This window comes from Triticum aestivum, chromosome 6D (assembly GCF_018294505.1).
Source record: "Triticum aestivum cultivar Chinese Spring chromosome 6D, IWGSC CS RefSeq v2.1, whole genome shotgun sequence".
Taxonomy (NCBI): Eukaryota; Viridiplantae; Streptophyta; class Magnoliopsida; order Poales; family Poaceae; genus Triticum; species Triticum aestivum.
Genome location: NC_057811.1, coordinates 18,333,295 through 18,354,427, shown reverse-complemented (window position 1 = coordinate 18,354,427; position 21,133 = coordinate 18,333,295). Strand labels below are relative to the sequence as shown.

Here is a 21,133-nt window from a genome sequence, read left to right as displayed (position 1 = left end):
TGTCTGCTTTATGACCATTTCGTGTAAGGAAATAATGACCTTTATGGCCAAAATGGTCGATATAGTTGAGGGTTTGGAGCCCCCCGAGCAGCTTTTGACCAATTGATCTCAAATGGTCATAGATCTATGACCAATTCTTCCAGGGTCACTGACAGAAGGTCACTAGTTGACATATTTCTTGTAGTGTGCGAGCGACGCGGATCAATGACGTGGCGGCGCCGCGGATCGATGACGTCGGCATAGCTATGCCGACGGCCACCGTTAGCCCGTCGGCGTAGCCTGACGTCGTCAAACGGCCATCGCCGCCCGGGTAGACGGGCCCACGTGATATGCCGACGGCCTGGACTATGTCGACGGCCGCCATAGGCATATTTGAAGCAACGTCGACGGCTGATCTATGCCGACGGCTTTAGCTGGGCCGTCGGGGTATGACCATCTATGCCGACGGGGGCCGTCGGCATAGATTTGGCCGTCGGCAACGCATGTTTTTCTGGTAGTGACAGGCTCAGACATGAATTATTGCATGGTACTCTGTTAATAAGTTCCGGCTCCCTCTCCCATGAATTTCTAGGAGGTAGGGTGGCGGCACCTCTTCCTTAGCCCGCCGATTCAGCGACGGGACAGGGGGACGCGCTACTGCTACTTTACAGTAGTGCCGGTCAGAGGCACGCGGTACTGCTATCTATTTAGCAGTAGCTTTAGCATATTTTTTAAGAAAATTGTCGCGCTTGCAAACAAAATTTGGCTCGCGCCAATTTAAATTGTCATGAAAAATATAATATTTTCCATGCCTAAGAATTCGAAGTGAGAATTTTAGTGTGTCTGTTATATAATGTCTTTGATGGATTTGCTCGGATCTGGTCGTAGTTTGTCTACGTTCATGTGTTTTCAGGTTGGATTCTCCTGATCTACGCTACTCTTCATTGGCGGCGGTTGATGTTCTGCCGCGTTGGTCCTATGAGGCCTTAGCACAACGACTTCCCGACTGTCTACTACAACAAGTTTTGCTCGGTTCCATAAGGGAGGGGCAATGACGGTGGATCCGCCGCTCCGTTAAGTTAAATTCAAAGTAGGGGCGCGCCTTTGGCTCACTTCTGTGTTTGTAGTCGTCGCTAGGTGATCTATGGATCTGGATGTAATTTTTATTATTTCTGGTATTCGTTGTACTACCATGATTGAAAATGAATAGACTGGAAGTTTTCTCGTCAAAAAAGGAAAGAAAAAAGGAATTTAAGGAGGAGAGGAATCTGTGTGCTTTCAAGCCAAATCAATAACAGAGCACAGTAGTAGTCCATTGCAAGCACCACTACCAACACCCTCCCTCCCCACCCTATAAATTCCCGGGCAGAGAGAAACCTCTAGAAAATCTCCACGAAACTGTTCTCCGCTCCCCACCATCACATCGCAATGGCGGCAAACTCGCACCTCGTATCCCTGCTCCTCCTACTCATGCTTTGCGTCGCGGCGGCTAATATGCTCTAGCTACCTCCTAGCGCCAGCTTCCCGTGGGCGCAGGCGGGGCGCCTCAACCGCACGGTCAACCTGCTCCCCAAGGCGTCCTCCTGCTGCGGCAGCGTCAAAGTTGGTGAGGGAGAGGATGTGGCGCCCGGCGAGCTGCTGGAGTGGTAGGTCACGCTGCCGGGGCTCCCCAAGGGGGTCACCTGTGGGGATCGCACATGGTGGTTTTACCCAATTTTGGTCCCTCATGGCAGAGGTAACACTTTACTCCAGCTTTGGGTTTGATTAATGGTGGAAACGCGTTGTGTGAGGGGGTTACAAATTGGAGATGACGGTTGCTACCGTCATCTGAGGTATTGAATATATGCCCTCGATCTACCCCTAGCCTCGCCTTATAAAGGGGACTGGCCACATCTCGAGAGGGTCTTAACTTGCATGCCAAGATGATGCCTTGTCCAGAGATTGGACAAGGACCGAAGGGCCTACCCTGCCGCTAGGCCCTGTAGGCCCTGAGGCCGGCCCAAATACGGGCTTCTTGGTAGATGGGCCACCCCCAGCATGTTCTACAATCACTCAATGTCTAGGTTTAATTCGTACAAAACCTTTTGTTTTATAAACTAGCATCGACTATTGTATACACGAGATGAAACCAAATTTTGAGATGAATAGAGCAAATAAACAAACTGAATGTAAGCATAACCAAGTCAGTGATAAGTTTATGTTTGTCGGTGATCGGTACTATTTCAATACCATGCGTACGTTAAACTTATTACCGAATCCAACTTGTAACACATTTGAAAATGGCATAATTTATACTCTACAAGGATCTATCGATATGCACATCTAATAATACACTAGAAATCACTATTAAGATCTTAGTTGGACATTATTTTTTAGAAATCTCTAACACAGTATTAATGAAACAAAACTAAACATGAAATATGCATATACATACAAATATGGATGCGTGCACTATATAATTTTTTGGAATTGTCACAAAAATAATTCAAAAATAACTTATATTACATCACTTAATTTAAATTTACCATAAACAAATTGATTAGTGATGTACTCCCTCTGTTTCTAAATATAAGTCATTTTAGATATTTCAATACGAACTACACATGGACATATATAGACATACTCCTTCTGCACTACTGGAATTTGCTTATTTGCCGTCTGCCTATTCTTTGCCGTCCGCTGGCGGACGGCAAAGAAGCTCTTTGCGCCAGCTTGCGAAAAACGGATGGCAAAGAACTGGCTGATGGCAAAGAATGTCTTTGCCATCAGCCAATTCTTTGCCGTCTGCTAGCGGACGGCAAAGAATCTTTGCCGTCGGCTGGCGGACGGCAAAGAGAGAGGTGGGCCCCACTAACGAGCTGTTTAGAAAAAAACCTAACGGCCCCCCTCTTTGCCGTCCGCTAGCAGACGGCAAAGAAAGTGGCCAAGCTAACGCCCGTTAGCTAGGATCTTTGCCGTCTGCTAGCGGACGGCAAAGAACTGTGCCCTAACTAAAATCAACATCGACGCCCGCCTGCGCCCCACATCTGTCCCTCTCTCTCTCCGCCCGCGCCCGAGCCGCCGCCGCCCCGCACCATCCCGCCCCCGTGCCGCCGCCGCCCCGCGCCACCCCCGTCGCCGCGCCGCCCCAGCAGCCCCGGTGACCCCCTTCCCCGCCCCGCGCCATCCCCGTCGTCGCGCCACGCCGCCCGTGCCCGAGCCGCCGCCGCCCCACGCCACCCACGTCGCCGCAGCACCCCCTCCTCCACCCCAGCGGCCCCGGCGCCCCTCTGCTCCACTACCGCAGCCGCCCCGCCGCTCCGGCGCTCCCTCTTCCACCCGGCGGCCCCGGCGCCCCTCTGCTCCACCACCGTGGCCTCCCCGCCACTCCGGCGCCCCGTCCTCCACCCCAGCGGCCCCGGCGCCCCTCTGCTCCACCACCGCAGCCGCCCCGCCGCTCCGGCGCTCCCTCCTCCACCCGGCGGCCCCGGCGCCCCTCTACTCCACCACCGTGGCCTCCCCGCCACTCCGGCGCCCCCTCCTCCACCCGGCCGCCCCAGCGCCCCTCTCCTCCACCACCGCGGCCGCCCCACCCCTCCGGTGCCCCCTCCTCCACCCGGTGAGATCTCTTGTTTTTTTTTCTGTTTTTGTTTCTGTATTTTAAGTTTAGTTTAGGTTTATTTTAGGTTTGGTTTAGTTTAGGTTTACTTTAGTTTAGGTGAAACAAAAACTATTAAGAGATGATGGAACAAAAACTATTTCCCTTCAAAGTGAAAAATCTTTCAGTGAAGTAAATATTGGTGCACGAGTTATTTTATATACAAGAAAAAAAATTATACCCGTCTTTTCCTTTTCTTTTTTGCGGAAAGGCAAACTATACATTCTGATTTGCATACAAAGTAAATTGATTTTACGACACTACACCCTTAGTTTCCGATTTGAGATTTATTTGTTTGCTTGGTGTGTGGCACCTAGGGCCACCTAAAATATGGTGCAACTATGATTTGTTGCCACAAGTATTCCAATGTGATCACACCAGAAGGAACTATAGGTTTAGTTTTGGTTAAGAAGAAAGAAGAAAGATGAAAAAAAGAAGAAGATAAAGAGGAGAAAGAAGAAGTGTATTTTCCCCCTATTTTTAGATTACTATGCTCTTTTTTTCAACATGTCAGTTTTCTTTCATGTCTAAAGAAATCCCTAGTTTTGAAGGGTGCCAATTGCCATTGCCAACTAACCTACCAAATTAACTAAGTATTGTTGATGTTGTTGAGCACAAGTGCATTGCTTTTTTTTCTCAGTTTTCTTTCATGTCTAGAAACTTGGCTATGTTTATAGATATGCTTCTAGCTAGATACTAATTGGTCTCTTCTGCTGCTTATTAGAGATGGGGGGAGGCCGTCACCGCTGTCTCCGCTGTCTCCGCTCTGCCACGCCGAAGTACGAGTTGGATGCTTTCGAGTTCTTCAGTATCATACTTGGGACTTCCTCCAAGAGGCAGGTATATAGAAGGAGAGATCTCCCCTTCACCCATCTCATTATGATAACTCTGTTGTTTGCTACATCACTCCTTGTCCCAAACTGCAGAGGCTGCCTGACACTTATATGAACATGCTGGGTGAAGATCCGCCAAATAATGTGAAGCTGCGACAGGCCGGCAGCGGGGTTCGCAGGCTGTGGGACGTGGAGTTGGTGATCAAGGAGGGCCACATGTACCTGTGTCATGGCTGGGAGAAGTTTTACCGTGCCTACGACCTGCGGCTGGGGTACTTCCTTCTCTTCAGGCACGACGACGACGCCAACATGCTCATCGTGAAGGTGTTCAATGCGACTATGTGTCGCATGCGCTACACTGACGACGATGATGCCGGTACGTTCTGCCTCTTCTTATTCCTCTACATTTGGCTTTGTCTTGCATCGATTGTTAACGGTCATTAATTGTTGCATTTGGACAGGCAATGGGAGCAGCAGCAGCGACACTGGCTACAGCCAAAGCAGCAGCGATTCTGGCTGTAGCAAAAGCAACATCGATTCTGGCTGTAGCAAAAGCAGTAGCGATTCGGGCTGTAGCAAAGACAGCAAGGAGGATGATCCGGACTGGAGTGGGGAAGAAGAGGAGCAGAGTGGGCATCAGGCTGAGGATGACCTCCTAGCGATGGTGGTGGCCGACCAAGGGCAGGAGATGGTGGTGGCGCACCATGGGCAAGAGATGGTGGTGGCTGAGGATGACCTGGCGATGGTGGTGGCGCCGGCGATCCCACAGCTGGGCGACATGACCACGCCAATTGTGGTAGAAGACTACATCCCACTGCCTCCACCGCCTCCACCGCCTCGCCGCTCTTGGCGCATCAGGCTGAGGAAGGAGAAGGAGAAGAACAATGAGAAATGAACTATGTCAGGTATGTCAGATCTCCAAAATGATCTATATATAGTTTGCTCTAATATGCTTAGTTACCTATGTTAGCTCTAATATGCTTAGTTACATATGTTAGCTCTAATATGCTAAGTTATCTCTACTATGCTTAGTTTCCTATAGGTTAGCTCTAAAATTACTTATGTTAGCACAAAATGACCAAGTTTACATAATAAGCTTATAGTCTTCTTCTTCTTCTTCCAAAATGACATAAGTTAGCTATAAGTTAGCTCTAATATGCTTAGTTCACTCAAAGATGGCATAATTAGCTAGGTTGGCTCCATTTTACCTAAGTTGCCTCTAATATGCTAAGTTATCTCTAATATTCTTAGTTTCCTATAGGTTAACTCCAAAATTACTTATGTTAGCACAAAATGACCAAGTTTATATAATAAGCTTAATTATAGTCTTCTTCTTCTTATTATTATTATTATTTTTATTATTATTATTATTATTATTATTCTAGTCTTCTTCTAGTATTATTCTAGTCTTCTTCTTCTTCTTCATTTTCTTCTAGGTTAGCTCCATTTTACTTAAGTATGCTTATTTCTTATAGTTTTCTTCTTCTTCTTCATTTTCTTCTTCTTTTCCTAACATCTTGTTTATCATTTTGCAGATTTGATTTAATTCACGGAAGCTTGCATGGATGGAGTGCTTCTTTTCCATTTGTGCTTTTATTTTGTATCAATGAACTTGCATGGTTGGAACTTGTTATATGGATGGATGGACAACGGTGTAGGATGAATAATGTGAAACTTTTGTAATATGTAAGGATGGAACTATATATGTGTTGGTTATGTATGTATATATGATGAAACTTGTGTGTTGGATATGCTTGTTGTGTATATATGTGAATTGCTGTGTATATCTCTGTATATATATGAATTGCTGTCAAATTGAATGAATTAAATTAAAAACAGGGCTGTACAGGCTCTTTGCCGTCTGCCACCGACGGCAACGGGCTCTTTGCCGTCCGCCGCGGACGGCAAATAAGCCACGTGGCAACCACCTGTGCTTCCTGGCAGCTGACCCATTTGGTCAGTTTGCCTACAGTGCCGTCAGCCGCGGACGGCAAAGGCTGCCGTTAGACGCCTAACGGACTAACAGCGAATTTATTGCCGTCGGCTTTCTTTGCCGTCCGCCGCTGATGGCAAAGGCCCCTTTGCCGTCCGCTTCAGAAAGCAGACGGCAAAGAAGCTCTTTACCGTAGCCTACTTTGCCGGAGCCTTTTGCCGTCCGCGGCAGACGGCAAAGCTCTTTGCCGTCCGCCACCCTTGCCTTTGCCGTCCGCCGTGGCAGACGGCAAAGTAGCAGATTCCTGTAGTGCTGGTCCTTTTTAATTTGTATATAAATTTTGTCCGAAGTCAAAGTATCTCTACTTTGACAAAATTTATAGAAAAAAAATATCAACACTCATAATGCTAAATCAACATTGTTAGATTCATTATGAAATGTAGTCTCATAGTATATATATTTGATATTGTAGATGTTAATATATTTTAATATAAATTTGGTCAAACTTTACAAAGTTTGACTTACCACAAATCTGATATGCTCAGTTAAAAAGGACCGGAGGGAGTATTTTAGAGTGTAGATTCACTCATTTTCCTCTGTATGTAGTCCATATTTGAGTCCCTAAAAAGACTTATATTTAGGAACGGATGGAGTACATTTCAACTAGTAACAAAGAACATTGGTTAAGCATACGAACTAAATTATTATACCAACTAAAAACTAAGATATATATACCAAATGTTGTAGTAAAATAAATAAGTGTAGAAGTTTGGTATACAAATATTTAATTTTCGTCATGGCCGCACACTTGCCGCCCACCTGCCTGGGGCGTGTCGAATCAAGTCGGATGACCGTGACCCAATTTTTTCAGTAAATGAGGATGATTGACGAACGAGAAGGCTAACAAGAACCACAAACATTTGCTGATTTTGCTCTCGCATCGATGTGTCACGTTCATATTTATTGTTGATCATTGCTCTTGCATTAATTTGATCATTATTTGTTTCCAGTTCTACCGCTATGTGAGTTTGTCAAACAATTTTTTTAAATAATTTATATTATCTATTTAAAAATAATTGGTGTTCATCCCTACTAAACTTGTTTATATATAATTGACAACTTATTTCTTTTCTTGAAAAATACTCGAAAGGCTGTAGAGAAGACGTACTACAGTTATGGTTCCGAGCTAACTTGTGAGGAGAAAGGATCACTTGTCTAATTTATAAATGATGTTGAGACTTTTAAGACCAATTATCAAGTCAGCCCAAATTTTAGTGGATACATGCCACTAGTCCATGAGTTGCATGATGGTAACTTCATTGCAAAAAACATGGTATGATTTTGTTAAATATGGTTGCATACATTCTTCTTAAGTAAAATACATTGCTAACTATAAACGTTACTATTATGTTATTCAACAGAAGCTTCCGAAGGAGGTTGTGCCTAACATGATGATTACCGATGGTCATATGCATATGGTTAGCTTATGACCAACTCCACCCACGGCTTACCACAGTGCATACTCGATTTTTTAAAAGATGAAAGGCTCAATCTCAAAGAAGGGAGCAAAGTAATCAATTCGCGCAGGCAACCAATTTGAGACTACATGAATGTTCGCAAGCCACAAGTTGCAGACAGGTGGATCTCCATTCTCCATTATGGAGATGGACCAGTTTACCTATTTTATGTTATTTTAGCTAAGAGAGAGGAGTAGGTCCTAGGTTGTACTCATCACGTATTTATGGTCTCCATTCTCCGTATTTATGGATCCACTTGAATCTAATCCGCGTTTCTTCCACCCACTGAATAACTCATCATGGTCATAATGACATAACATTCTCTTAATTGCTACTGTATCAAAATTTATATAATAGTGTATAAATACGGTATAAAATAGAAGAAATAAAATACAGACGAATAGTAGTAGCGCAGGCAACAGCCCGCGCTGCTACTACTTAGCAGGAGCACCGGTCCAACCCAACGCTCATGATAACTATATTAGCAGTAGCGCTGGGTCAAACTGGCGATGCTGCTAAAAGTTAGTTGTAGCGCCCTAGCAGTAGTGCAACTACTACTAGGGCCGGGGTTTCCCTAGTAGTGCGAGATCAAGAAGGACGAGCACGCCTCCATCATCAAGCACAAGGTGTCGCTCGTTATAAAAGGTTACATACATCACACGGGGGAGGACTTGCAGGAGGTCTTCACTCTGGTGGCAAAGCACGAGCAGGGTGTACGGGCTACACAAATCCCAAGAAGGCAGACATCCTGACGAAGGCACTTGGTCACGTCCGGTTCGAGGAGCTGCTCGACAAGATCGAGATCATCAACATCGAACCTGACGACAGGGTTGAGGGGAGAATGTTGGGTTTTAACCCCGTCTCCAAGCAACCAAAAAGTCAAGAAAAGAGGCTTATCCCTGCATGTGGCGGAACAGGATGGCAGGACAGGATAGAATGCACTTAATGCATGGCGGATTGACGGTGCGGGTGGATTCAGAAGTCCATGTTCACACACTAGGACTAGTTTGTGCACGTAATGTGCAGCTCGTTTGTCCTATAAAAGGACTTGTATCCTTCGATGTAATCAAGCATTCCTCTCGAACTTCAAGCTTAGTACTACTTGTGCAAGTGTACGTGTGTGTGAGAGTGAGTACTACGAGTTTCTGGCATCCCTAGCACTCTAGCACCAGCAGGGAACTCCTACCACTCTTAGGCCTTGTTTGGTACTCCCTCCATCCGGATTTATTAGGCCTAAAGACAACTTCTCTTAAATCAAGACACATAATAATTTATTTACATTAATTCTTTCATTTCACTCCCAATGCACTCTCTCACATGCATGCAACCAATGAAAAAGCACGCAAGAAGTGTATTGATTTTCCAGCCATGACACCAACAACAATGGCTTTTAATGTAACCAATGAATGGTTGCATGCATGCACCTTTCCAAAGTAAGGCCTTATAAAAAGGGACATGCTTGTGATGCTGAGAGACCTAATAAACCCGAACGGAGGGAATATTAAGGAGAAGAAAGCCCAGGGCTACAAGCCCCCGGGGGAAATTCTCACGTGCACATGTGATTCCCCACCAAACGCGGGAGGGATTTTCTTTCACAGCCGCCGTAGATGTGGAGAGCTGGAGGGAGGATGGCGGGAGGGATTTTCTGTCACAGCCCTGTCGCTAGTTTTTCGCAAGAGCGGGCGGGGGTTTGCTCCCCGACCTCTCGAGGCGTGGAAGCCTCTCCCGGGGAAGAGTCGTGGAAGGGGCGAGGGTGCCCCGATCTCATGAGCGCCCAAATGCAGAGGTGGGCTTCCCGGGACTGATTCAGCCCGTGTTTTCTCCACCTAGGAAAGAGGCAGGGATCCCGGGAGGATCCCCTGTAACCAAATGAGCCCTTAGTGCAGGATCCTCGCGGTGCAGGGAACTCCTACCACTCTTAGTGCAGAACTCCCTCACGAGAAGCACATTCTCCACTTAGATCTGAAGCTTGGTAATATATTGGTAGATGATCACATGCATGGTACCTAAAATTGCTGATTTTGGTCTCTCGCGGTGCCTTGATAAAGACCAAACCCGGGATTTTACTTCTAACATATGTGGATCGCTGTAACCTAATCACTTGGAAGCTCTTTTTTATTTTTATTTTGTGCAAATATATATTTGTGTGCACATTCATTGACCACAATTTAAATATCTTCTCATAGGGGATATATGGCACCAAAATTCTTGAGAGGGAAAGTCGCATTCACGTCAGACATATACAGTCTTGGCGCTATCTTCATGGAGATACTGACAGGAGAGAGGGAGTATCCAGAAGATGAGGATGTAAGAACAATTTAAATGTTTGCTCCATGTTAAATGATATACTTTCAAATAACTGTATATCTTTACTTAAGTTTAACTTACAGAAATTGTAAAATAAATTCACTCAAAATAAAAATGAAATTGTAAGATTCGTGTCTTAGACACCCAGCTTTAACACCACATTGCTTACTTAATTAACACAAGCTAAACTTGCAGTTGCATATATGCCTCGTTGGCCTAAGATGTAGCACTAAAATCACATTTGTAGCACCCCGCTTGCTACTGCACCTAAAAGATTGAACTTAGCAAGAAATGTGGAAAATGTGTTTATATATGCCAACTCTTTTCTGCATTTGTGGCTCCTTAGACCCAGACTTACGTATGCAGCGATTTTCTCTAAAATTGTGCTGGCCCATTCTTGAACTGGAGACCTCTCTGCATGGATACTGTGTTGTGTTTCATACCAACCAGCATACCCATTATGTCAAACTAAAGTGGACACAGCCACACAGGTGAGAAATGCACTTATGCTTTAATAAAATAACATCCAACTGACAACAAGCTCACTTTCATAATGGATTTTTTTTTTCATTTCAAAATTTCCTGCATGTTCTCTCTCTCTCTCTCTCTCTCTCTCTCCCTCCCTCTCTCTCTCTCTAGACCACCTACTCTCATTTACAATCTATATCTTAACTTACAATTTCAATTTTGTAGGTAGTTGAGACTTGGATAAATCGGCTGCGGGAATCAGACCAATGGGAGACACAGTTGTATCAAGTAAAAGTATGCGTGCAGAAAGGGATAGAGTGCATGGACTCGAATCCAAAGAAGAGACCAGTTGCAAGCCGTATAAATTATAGGCTTTATAAAACGACAAGTACTGTCGAAACCGGCACCAGTAGTTTGCTAGTTGAAAGACGGGATGGTTTTCTAAAGGAACATTACTCTAAAGAGAAAATAGCAAAGCTTTCATCTGAGTACCTCGGAAAGGACATCAAGGAACATGATGAAACCAAAGAACTTGTGGAATATTTTGATCATTGGCAGCGAGTTCAAGAAGAAGCTCAAGGTGATCAATGGCCATTCTGGGGAACGCAAGATGCAAAAAAAAATGTCATCCCACATGGTGCAAGCATTTCCAGCTCTAGCTCTGGTTTGCTCTACAAGTTGAACAATCTGGACATCTTCAACACAAAAGCACGCAGGAACTATATGTGGTACGGTGGACGTATGTTGGAGAATGTAAAACTTATTAAACTTTACGAAAGGGTGAGCTCAAGCCTTTTTTAATGGATAAGAATTTGATTGGAAAAGGAGGCTTTGGAGAAGTTTACAGGGTACTTGTTGGGGATGTACTAGTCGCAATAAAGAAGCTGATTAGTGGTCCAACAGCCCCCGCATAGGCCCCACTATGGCGACTCGGGCGGCACCCAAACCCTAGCCGCCGGAGGCGCGATGTTCCTCTTCCCCTCCCTCTGCCGCCGCCGGAGGCCAACGGCGGTGGCGGGGGACTCCCTCTCTCCCGCGTCTTAGAGGTGGTGCGAGGCCCCTAAACACGTGGTGGCGCGGCCGATCCAATCTATGTGGCGCGGCGGCGATGGCTGCGACAGACGACGGCGTGGTGGCTGGCCCTGCCTCGGGCGGCGCCAGCTACAGGCGCGGCGCGTCACTGTACCGGGAAGGGCAGTGGCTACGGTCAGCGGCGGCATGCCATCGGGCGTCGGATCGGCGGCGGCGGGGACGTGGAGGGCCTGGTGGACTGTTCGGCGACGCCTCTGGTCAGATCTGATCTGGCCGGTGCAGCCGGCGGTGGTGGCCATTTCCTCCGCTGGAGGCTGGATGGTCAGATCCCGAGATCCGTCATCTAGTCCCGGCTATGAGTCGGGAAGACAGAGTTGCCGGTGAAAACCGAGCCGATGGCAGGCGATGGCGGCGTTCTGTGTCGTTGCCTTGATGGAGGCATCGTCGTGTAACTTCTGTCGACCCACTCGTGCTGCTTCGGAGGAAACCCTAAATCTTGTCTTCCAGATCGGACAATGGGGGCACTGCGGTGTCATTTCTCTCTTGGGAGTATCGTTTGTGGAGCAGCGCTGGAAGACAGAGGCAGGAGGTGGAGCGGCTTCGTCTTGAATGGAGCTTCGGTGGAGATTTCAAGTCATGCCTAGCCGGCAGGTGCTACACACGACATATCCTGCAGAATCTTCGCGTCTGGATGGACGAGTGCAGGGCGGTGGCGCCGTTGGGCGCCGTGGTGGCATCGACGGATGGACAGACTGGCAAGGATGATGCGGATCTCTCTCCTGAAGATGGGCCAGTGGTTTGATGATGATGGCGGCTTCTAAAACGTGTGCATGTGGTGTACGATTTAGGTCCGCTGCACCGGCTTTAGTTCCGATACGTTATGTGGATGGATGGGCGACGACATCGGTTTTAGATATGATGAGTGAGAGCACCCCACATTATCAAGTTTTGTAGGTTTGAGTGGTGGCTTCAGATGGCTTGATATATGTTCTTGTTAGACCTTTGTTGAATAATAAATAAAGATAGCCGTATGCATCGATTGATGCAGAGGCCGGGGGTTTTAACCTCCTTTTCAAAAAAAAACTGCGCCGGACAATGGACCATTTCCAAATGAACTCATGATCCAAAGCCTTGTCATTCACAGAAGCATCGTTAGGCTCTTAGGTTGTTGATTCGAAGTTGGCACCCGGATGCTAGTCTATGAGTTTCTCTCCAGAGGTAGCCTCGATGACATTCTTCACAGTAGAAGGGTGCCTCTCCACTTGGATTTGCGAGTATAGCAGCAGAATCATCAAATGCTCTAGCTTACATGCATTCAAGGGCCTTATGCGTCTTACATGGTAATTTTAAACCATCAAATACACTCTTTGATGACAAGTGTGTGCTTAAGATCTCAGACTTTGGCATGTCAAGGATGGTTGCGCAACATAGTGGAATAATCGCTGGTTACATGGTTTATATGGATCCGACATATCTAAAAACAGGCCTGCTGACCGAACAAAGTGATGTGTATTGCTTTGGAGTTACCATCTTGGAGCTTGTTACTAGGAGGAGGGCCACACATTCTGACAATAATAGCTTAGTAACGAATTTCATTACGGCCCCGTTCGTAATCTCTCTGCTCCTCCACTCCGCGGAGTTGGTGGAGCTCGGTCTTTGCAGCTCCGTTAAAGTGAGGTCCGTTCCGGGAGCAGAGTTAAGAGAGCGGAGAGGAACCGAGCGCTCCCTAAATATCACAAGATGGGGAGGAAATCAATTGATCTGTTTGATAGGAGAATTGCAGTGGGAGGAAATATGCATTGTCTTGACATTCTGGCAGACATTGCCGTGGAGTGTCTTAACCATGATCCGGACGAAAGACCAAGAATGGTAGCGCCTTTCCATACTGAATGGATCCCGTAGACAACATGCCAATTGGGATGCTTTAATGCACCGGAAGTGGACAGAGGCTCTGCCTCTATACCGGGCCCCATCTTCAGCCTCTAAGCAGAGCTAAAAATGATGCAGTGTGTAGCATATTGTGACGCCAAGGATTGTACCCACAATAGAATAATCAACAAATTTATTGGAAGTCTGACTGATCAGTTATGATGGACCTAGACACAACCATACAGACAGGTAGGACCATATGGTTTGTGTAATCCTTGGAGGCAGCCTCCAAGGCTAGCGTTGGTGCCAAGCTCACAAGAAGTTGCCAATTATTGGCTTGCCAAATATTGGCAATGCCAAATGTTGGCATCAAACCAATTGGCCTAATAGAGGCGACGTCTGTAATGTTTGGGGGCAGGCTCCAAGCCTTTAGAGGCAACTTTAGAGGCTGAAAAACACCGCACTGTGGGTGCTCTTATAGCTACATTGGATTGGTGGTTCAGCTTTTCTGGTGTTTAACCCTGTCTTAATTACCTGCTCTGATCTGTGGATCCATCTATTCTTGCCCTTCCTTATACCATAGCAAAGGGTAAATTTTTGTTTTCGCACTGTGTACTGTTGAGCCTATTCATAGGGTTTTGTTAATGATGGTGGAGTTCGCATCACGTTGCCACCATTTGTATGGATTTGTGGGGTGATACAAACATTTTGTCAGTATACCGAGCAGCATATATGTAGCTCAAAGCTATTATTCTCCGGTTCATAGTTTCTGCCCCCTCTGCTGTAAAATGCTTTGCAGCTAGTGCTTCTCTGAACCATTCTTGAGTTCATGGTTCAGCATAAGCAGCTAGTAGTGCTTCTCTGGACTTTGCGGCGGCAGCTGCATCAGTCCGTCGCAGAAGCATTCGTTAAAAGCGACCGTCACACGTAAATGAGTTGCTTTTACACGTTGCGTCGTCTCATCATCAGGTTCATTATTCGTTAACAGTTGCCAGATATTCAGATTCATTGCCTCCAGATCTAGGCTGTTTTGTCCATGGCACGGACGGGTGATTCGTTCTAGTCGTCATCTGTGGCATGCCGTGTCCCGGCCACCCCCGGGACCCACCTTCCCATCCCGCTGCCGACGAGTATGGCGGCCGGTGGCGATTAATCGCGACAGAGTGGCAACGGCGGCCGGCGACTAGTCGTAGCAGCTCCTGGTTGACTGGGTCGGAAGTGGTTGAGCCAGCGTGGGGTATAGAGGCCAGTGTGTGTGGTAGGGCGCAGCTTGTTTATCATCATCAATCATAAAGAAACTTTATGAACCTTTCCCTTGCATCTTCTTCCTCCTCCTCCTCTCGAAGTCTTCTTTCCGATCCCCAAATCCTGCTCATCATTACCCTCAGGTTGTCTGGATGTGTGTTACATACATCTGGCCAAAGCATAGATCAGGTCATATATAACACATCAAAGCGTTGACGCTGCAGGCTAGGCAGGCTGATCAGGTCATCGTCGTCGATCTTCCTCGAAGCTCGCGAGCGCCAGATCTCATCGGTCTCTGCTCACCGGCCGCCTGCTTCTACAGGATTAGTTAATTACTTCGCTTCCGCCGCGGTATGTATGTACATATCTCTCTCTCTCTCTCTCTTAATTTCTACTGTGCATACATGTGTCTAGCAATACTTTTCAAACTAAATTAAACAAAGGATAAGTTTATGTTCCTGAATGATTTAAATTAAAATTGCTAATTGGTTATCCCTAAACAAAGTTGCTTCCTGATAATAAGAAAAAGAATATTGTTTTTGCTGAAGAAAAGTATATTGCTGGTTTCTACTACCTTCGTCCGGAATTACTTGTCGCAAAAATGAATAAAAATGGATGTATCTAGAACTAAAATACATCTAGATACATCCCTTCCTCCGACAAGTATTTCTCGATGGAGGGAGTATGATACATCTATAATCTTGTATTGCAGATTCTTGTGATTAAGTCATCAGCTTCTCATATGTATTAGGTAAACTCAAATGTGTTGTTCCCAAAGTGGTGACTAACCTATACTATTAGGATTCAGACATACCAATCGTTGCCTTTTATGATTATTATTATTATACTTGAGTAACTAGCTAATATGTTGTCGAAATGCATATATATAAAAATGGCATATGTACAATAATCGTGTTGGTGGACTCGAGTAACATATGCGATTGTTATTCATTCTGGGTTTCATCATTATTTGCATAATCGGGTATATGCAAGGTGGACTCAAAACAATGGCATTTGTTGATCTTGTTTTTTGAAGGTACTGTGGTGTGGTATTGATTGCAAATGGATGGCGAAATTGGTATCAGATACAAAGTTGACCTAGAGCGCATGCTGCTTGATGGAAGTGCAGAGCCAACATACCTATGGTTGTCACTTTTAGAAGACATCACAGACTGTTTCTCTGATGATCAGCAAATTGGTAGTGGTGGGTTTGCAGTGGTTTATAAGGTACGTGTTATCGCTAGTAAGCTTTCTCATTCTCGATCACAATTTATCACCCCGCCATGCGCGCGCGGACACACACACACAAAAATAAATAATACATGTTGTGAATGCAGGGAATAGTCGGAGAACGGATGGTTGCTGTAAAGAAGTTGTCCCAAACGCTTGATATGCATGAGAATAAATTTCACAAAGAGGTTGAGTGCCTGATGAAAGCCAAGCACAAGAATATAGTGCGTTTCCTAGGATATTGTTCTGACACGCAAGGGAGAATTGCAAATTATGAAGGTAAGTTTGTGATGGCAGATCTGCGCAACTGGTTACTATGTTTCGAGTATGTACCAAATGGAAGTCTCGATAAGTATATTACAGGTATGATCTAAGATTTATTCCCATACTTTAGTATTTAATATAGGTCATTATACAACCTAGCTTCTCGTATTTTGTGGTGATCCAGGTATCCCATATGTTTGCCAATTTTTTTCGTAGATTCATCTGGTGGACTTGAATGGGGTGAGCGCTACCAGATAATCAAGGGAATCTGTGAGGGCTTACTTCATCTTCACGAGAAGCATATCCTCCACTTAGATCTAAAGCCAGGTAATATATTGATTGATGATCGGATGGTACCCAAAATTGCTGATTTTGGTCTATCAAGGTGCCTCGATAAAGACCAAACACGAGCTTTTACGTCACACCTATGTGGATCGCAGTAAGACAACCTCTTAAAAGCTCTTCCTTTTGTTCGACATGAATCTATACTCGTGTCTATTCATTGATCGGACACTCTTTCTGTAGAGGATATCTGGCTCCTGAATTCTACAGAGGACAAGTCGCATTTGCCTCGGACATATACAGTCTTGGCGTTATAATCATGGAGATACTAACAGGAGAGAAGGGGTATCCAGAAGATGAGAATGTAAGAGTTTAAGCGTTTGCTCCATGTTAAGTATATATTTTCCACATAAAGCATGTTACTATTTAATTTACCTTTGAGAAATAGCAAAATTCATCTATTCATAGACAAGAAAAAGATCCTAAATGCTTTCTTGGCCTAATATGTAGCACAAGGATCGCATTTGTAGCACCCCTCTTATGCGTTCATACTTGTTATTCACCCAAAAGGTTGAACTTATAAGGCAATGTGAAAAATGTGCTTATGTGTCAACTTTTTTCCCCACATGTGTAACCCCCAAAGACCTAAATGTGGATTGAAAATGGCTGACATTCTTGAACTCGATATCTCATTGCATGGATGCCATTTCATGTTTCATACACCAAGCAACAAGCCCACCCATTAGCCCAAACCCACGAAGATAGGTGACAAGTTTGCATTTAGCCCAAACCCACGAAGAAATGCAACCAGAAGCTAGGTCAATTTATGTGTCCATATGAATGTATATAATTTTCCTCTTAAAGATGTCCAGGGTATTTTCTCCCTATATATTATAGCTATAAAACACCTATCATCGGAGTTTATTTTGTAGATCATAACTTACAGTTGCGATTTTGTAGGTAGTTGAAAATTGGATGAATCGATTGGAGACATCAGATCATTTGGAGATGCAATTGGAACAAGTAAGAGTATGTGCTAAGATAGGGATAGACTGTATGGACTTGAACCCGAAGAAGAGACCAGTTGCCCGGTGTGTAAACGATAGGCTTGATAAAACAACAAGTGTCGTCAAAACTGGCATCAGTAGTTCATCAGTCAAACAACGGGTCAGTTTCCTAAAGGAACGATATTGGCCAGCGAGAATCGCAAAGCTTTCATCTGAGTACCTTGGAAAGGACATCAAGCAACATGCTAAAAGAGATGAACTCGTGAACTATGTTGGGACTCCTAGAGAAAAGCATTGGCATCAAGGTCGAGAAGAAGCTCCAGATGATCAATGGTCATTATGTGGAGCGCATGATACAAAGCAAAATATCATTCCACAAGGTGCAAGTATTTCTTGCTCTAACCATGGTGTGCTCTACAAGTTGAACAATCTAGACATTTTCAACACAAAAGCACGCAAGAATTACGTGAAGTTGGGCGGTCCTATATTGGAAAATATAAAATGTGTGAAACTTTTCAAAAGGGGGGAGCTCAAGCCAATTTTAAAGGATAAGAATTTTATTAGAAAAGATGGCTTTGGAGAACTTTACAAGGGTCTTGTGGATAACGTACCTATCATGGTAAGGAAGCTGATTTGTGATAATGTGGTGGAGAATGGAGATTTTGCAAATGAAGTCATCATGCTATCTCGAGTCATTCACAAAAACATCATTAGGCTCATAGGTTGTTGCCTTGAATTTGATGCCCCGATCCTAGTCTATGAGTTTTTCTCCACAGTTAGCCTTCATGATATTCTTCACATCAACATCAAACTGCCTCTCAACTTGAGTGTGCGATATAATATTGCTGCAGCATTAGCAGATGCTCTAGCATATGTGCATTCAGTGGTTAGTACCCAAATTTTACACTGTGATCTTCAACCAACAAATATACTATTCGATGATAATCTCTTCAGTGGCAACTTTGTCCCCAAGATCTCTGGCTTTGGCATGTCAAGGATGATTGCGAGAGACATCATTGGTGACATGACTTATATGGATTCAATATACCTACAAAAAGGCTATCTAATAGAACAAAGTGATGTATATAGTTTTGGAGTTATCATCTTGGAACTTCTTACTCGGAGGAAGGCTATACATGCTGACCATAACAGCTTAGTGAGGATTTTCCTCGAGAATCACAAGAAGGGTAGGAAATCAACAGGGCTATTTGATAAGGAAATTGCACTGAAAGGAGATTTGGGGCTTCTTGACATGCTGGTAGAAATTGCCGTCAAATGTCTTGACGATGATGTGGTTCTAAGACCGTCAATGGTAGATGTCGCAAAACACCTTTCTCTACTGGATCGATCCCTTAAATCGTGAGTTGACAAGTCGATGCATTTACTAGTTGAGTTTTGAACATCAAATAAGCTGATAGGGAGCTATATATGTGTGGCTAACTTTAATTTATATATTTTGTTGTTGTGCAGGGGGGGTGCTAGGACAGCTAGTCACGAGGGTCTAGACCCGAGAAAAGCCCATAGCCATGGGTAATTCATACCTAGTACTTCCTCCATTCTACTCCGTTTGTAGTCCCTTGTAGGAATCTCTAAAAAGACTTATATTTAGGACGGGAGTAGTTTGCATCAGTATATGTATCTCGTACTCAATATATACTAGTACTTGGGTACGTGCACAACACATGTAAAATTTGCATTTTTATAATTAGTACTACTTGCACTACAACCTGTTTAACAAACTTGACCGGAACGTTAATTCCTTTCAAAAAAAATCTCAAGGTGCAAGTATTATTAGTGCGTAGCTCTATGTTTCAATACATGTGCCAGTGTGTGTGATTTGTGCACAGGCTCAAGTCATACGCGCACACAGATGGATGATAGCCCCAAATTGCTTAACTTTTTATAGTCTTTAGATAATTATAGAAAACAATGGTACCTTCGGCTTACTATATCATGCACTGTAGCTGCAAATCCCATCATTCTCAACCATCTGATGGAATCAAATCAACGCAGTTTAGTATAATATTTTTGTTGGCCTGAACTATGGTAGTTTTTGGTTAAATACTCCATCTCGGCAGCTGCTCGTCAGTATTATGTGGCATGTTTGTCTTGCGGCGTGGATTAAATATTGGGCAACATCATGCGGCTTGTTTGTCTTGTGCATTTTCATCTGCGAGAACATGAACATATGAATATATGATGCCGCTGAAAACTGAAGCTTGTCAAATTACAACAATTTTAGGAAAGACGCCATAAATGTTTGATCCAGTCAGTGAAGTACCACACCATCAATACGAGTAAATCATGTAAGTCTGAAACGAGCATTGCATGTCATTTTCAACACCCGTAGCATGACTCATGCATCCCTCCTAACTAGTACTCCCTCCGCAAAGAAATATATGGTGATGACCATGATGGTTCGTGTAGCGCCAGTGGCGATCAAGGGCGGAGTTGCGGAACAGGAGCGCCGCGTCCCAGCAGGCGTGTCGCTTGAATTAGGAGGCCGGCACTGAGGTAAGGTGTTACCGTCGCGGACGAGAAGGGCTTGTCGCCAGAGTTGGAAAGGAAGCCGTGGAGCTGTCGGCGGTGAGCAGCGGCTAGCCGCTGGCACCTGGCGGCACATCCGTGCCTAGAGGTATTAGATTTTTTTACTTCAAGACAAAGGCAGGTGTTGGCCAGGAATGGGCTGGAAAATTGTTGCCTTCCTGAGCCAGGAAACGGTTGCCTTCCACGAATGGACCAGGATGTGGGGCGCCCTATGTCTCGTCTGACGTGAGACAGAATGACGTCTCACTTGATTTGGGCCAGCCCAACGCTGACAGGCCTTCAGCACATTTTTAGTTCCATTTTTGTTTTAATTTTTGCCTCGTTTTTTTTACCTTTTCTTGTTTCTAAATATTCTGAATATACATAAAAAAGTTAAAAAAATGTTAATTGCACAATAGTAAAATTGATTCTAATGTATAAGAAAATTATGTAATGTCCATGAACAAAATAGACATCAAAACACATAGATGAAAAAATAGACATAAAAAATAAGTTTTAAAAAAAATTAATAATATATTTGAAAAAATGTTAAAGGTTGATACAAAAATAAATAATTTATATTAAAAAACGTAGCCACAAAAAGTAAATTTAAAAAACTGTTGATCATGTATTTGGAAATGTTAAACTTATATGTTCCAGATGTGTACCAAAAATGTTGAATGTGTATGTAAAAGGTTGCCATCAAAATATATGTTTGAAGTATTAACCATCTCTTTGAAAAAATTTCAACATGTGTAAGTAAATCGTTCACGTAATTGCAAATATGTTAAACGTTTATGAAAATATATTCATGTCCTATAACAAAAGAGGAAAAACAATGAAAATCAACGAAAGAAACAAAAAGCAAAGAAAACCAGTGCAAAAGAACTGAAACGGTAAAAACAAAGAAAGAAACCATGAAAAACAAAGAAAACGATGAAAATCTAGAAAGGAACAAAGAAAACGGAAGAAAAATAAGGAAAATAGAAAATAAATGGAATAAA

At 44.2% G+C, this 21,133-nt stretch overlaps 1 protein-coding gene and 1 pseudogene across 4 annotated transcripts; both read left to right on the top strand.

Annotated features, from left to right (window-relative positions):
• Window positions 1-1,407: 1,407 nt before the first annotated feature.
• LOC123142338 (uncharacterized) lies at window positions 1,408-14,094 on the top strand (annotated as a pseudogene).
• Window positions 14,095-14,778: 684 nt separating this feature from the next.
• LOC123143146 (uncharacterized) lies at window positions 14,779-20,426 on the top strand. 4 transcript variants are annotated; one of them, XM_044561982.1, is made up of 10 exons: window positions 14,780-14,963; window positions 15,045-15,171; window positions 15,857-16,047; window positions 16,158-16,413; window positions 16,531-16,753; window positions 16,840-16,960; window positions 17,557-18,962; window positions 19,074-19,133; window positions 19,846-19,909; window positions 20,031-20,426. In XM_044561982.1, exons 3-9 carry the CDS (start codon window positions 15,883-15,885, stop codon window positions 19,865-19,867), a joined length of 2,253 nt encoding a protein of 750 aa, XP_044417917.1. In that variant the 5' UTR covers window positions 14,780-14,963; window positions 15,045-15,171; window positions 15,857-15,882; the 3' UTR covers window positions 19,868-19,909; window positions 20,031-20,426. The 4 variants fall into 4 exon arrangements, with proteins under 4 accessions (XP_044417918.1, XP_044417917.1, XP_044417915.1 ...); XM_044561983.1 differs by having other exon boundaries at window positions 14,779-15,175; XM_044561980.1 differs by having other exon boundaries at window positions 14,780-15,171.
• Window positions 20,427-21,133: the final 707 nt, after the last annotated feature.

Excerpts from the sequence above, each read along its gene's own strand:
- LOC123143146 (XM_044561983.1), top strand. The coding sequence starts at position 15,883 with ATGGATGGCGAAATTGGTATCAGATACAAAGTTGACCTAGAGCGCATG. Across the intron at positions 16,048-16,157 it reads GGTTTGCAGTGGTTTATAAG|GGAATAGTCGGAGAACGGAT; the intron begins GTACGTGTTATC and ends TTGTGAATGCAG. Across the intron at positions 16,961-17,556 it reads GGTATCCAGAAGATGAGAAT|GTAGTTGAAAATTGGATGAA; the intron begins GTAAGAGTTTAA and ends GCGATTTTGTAG.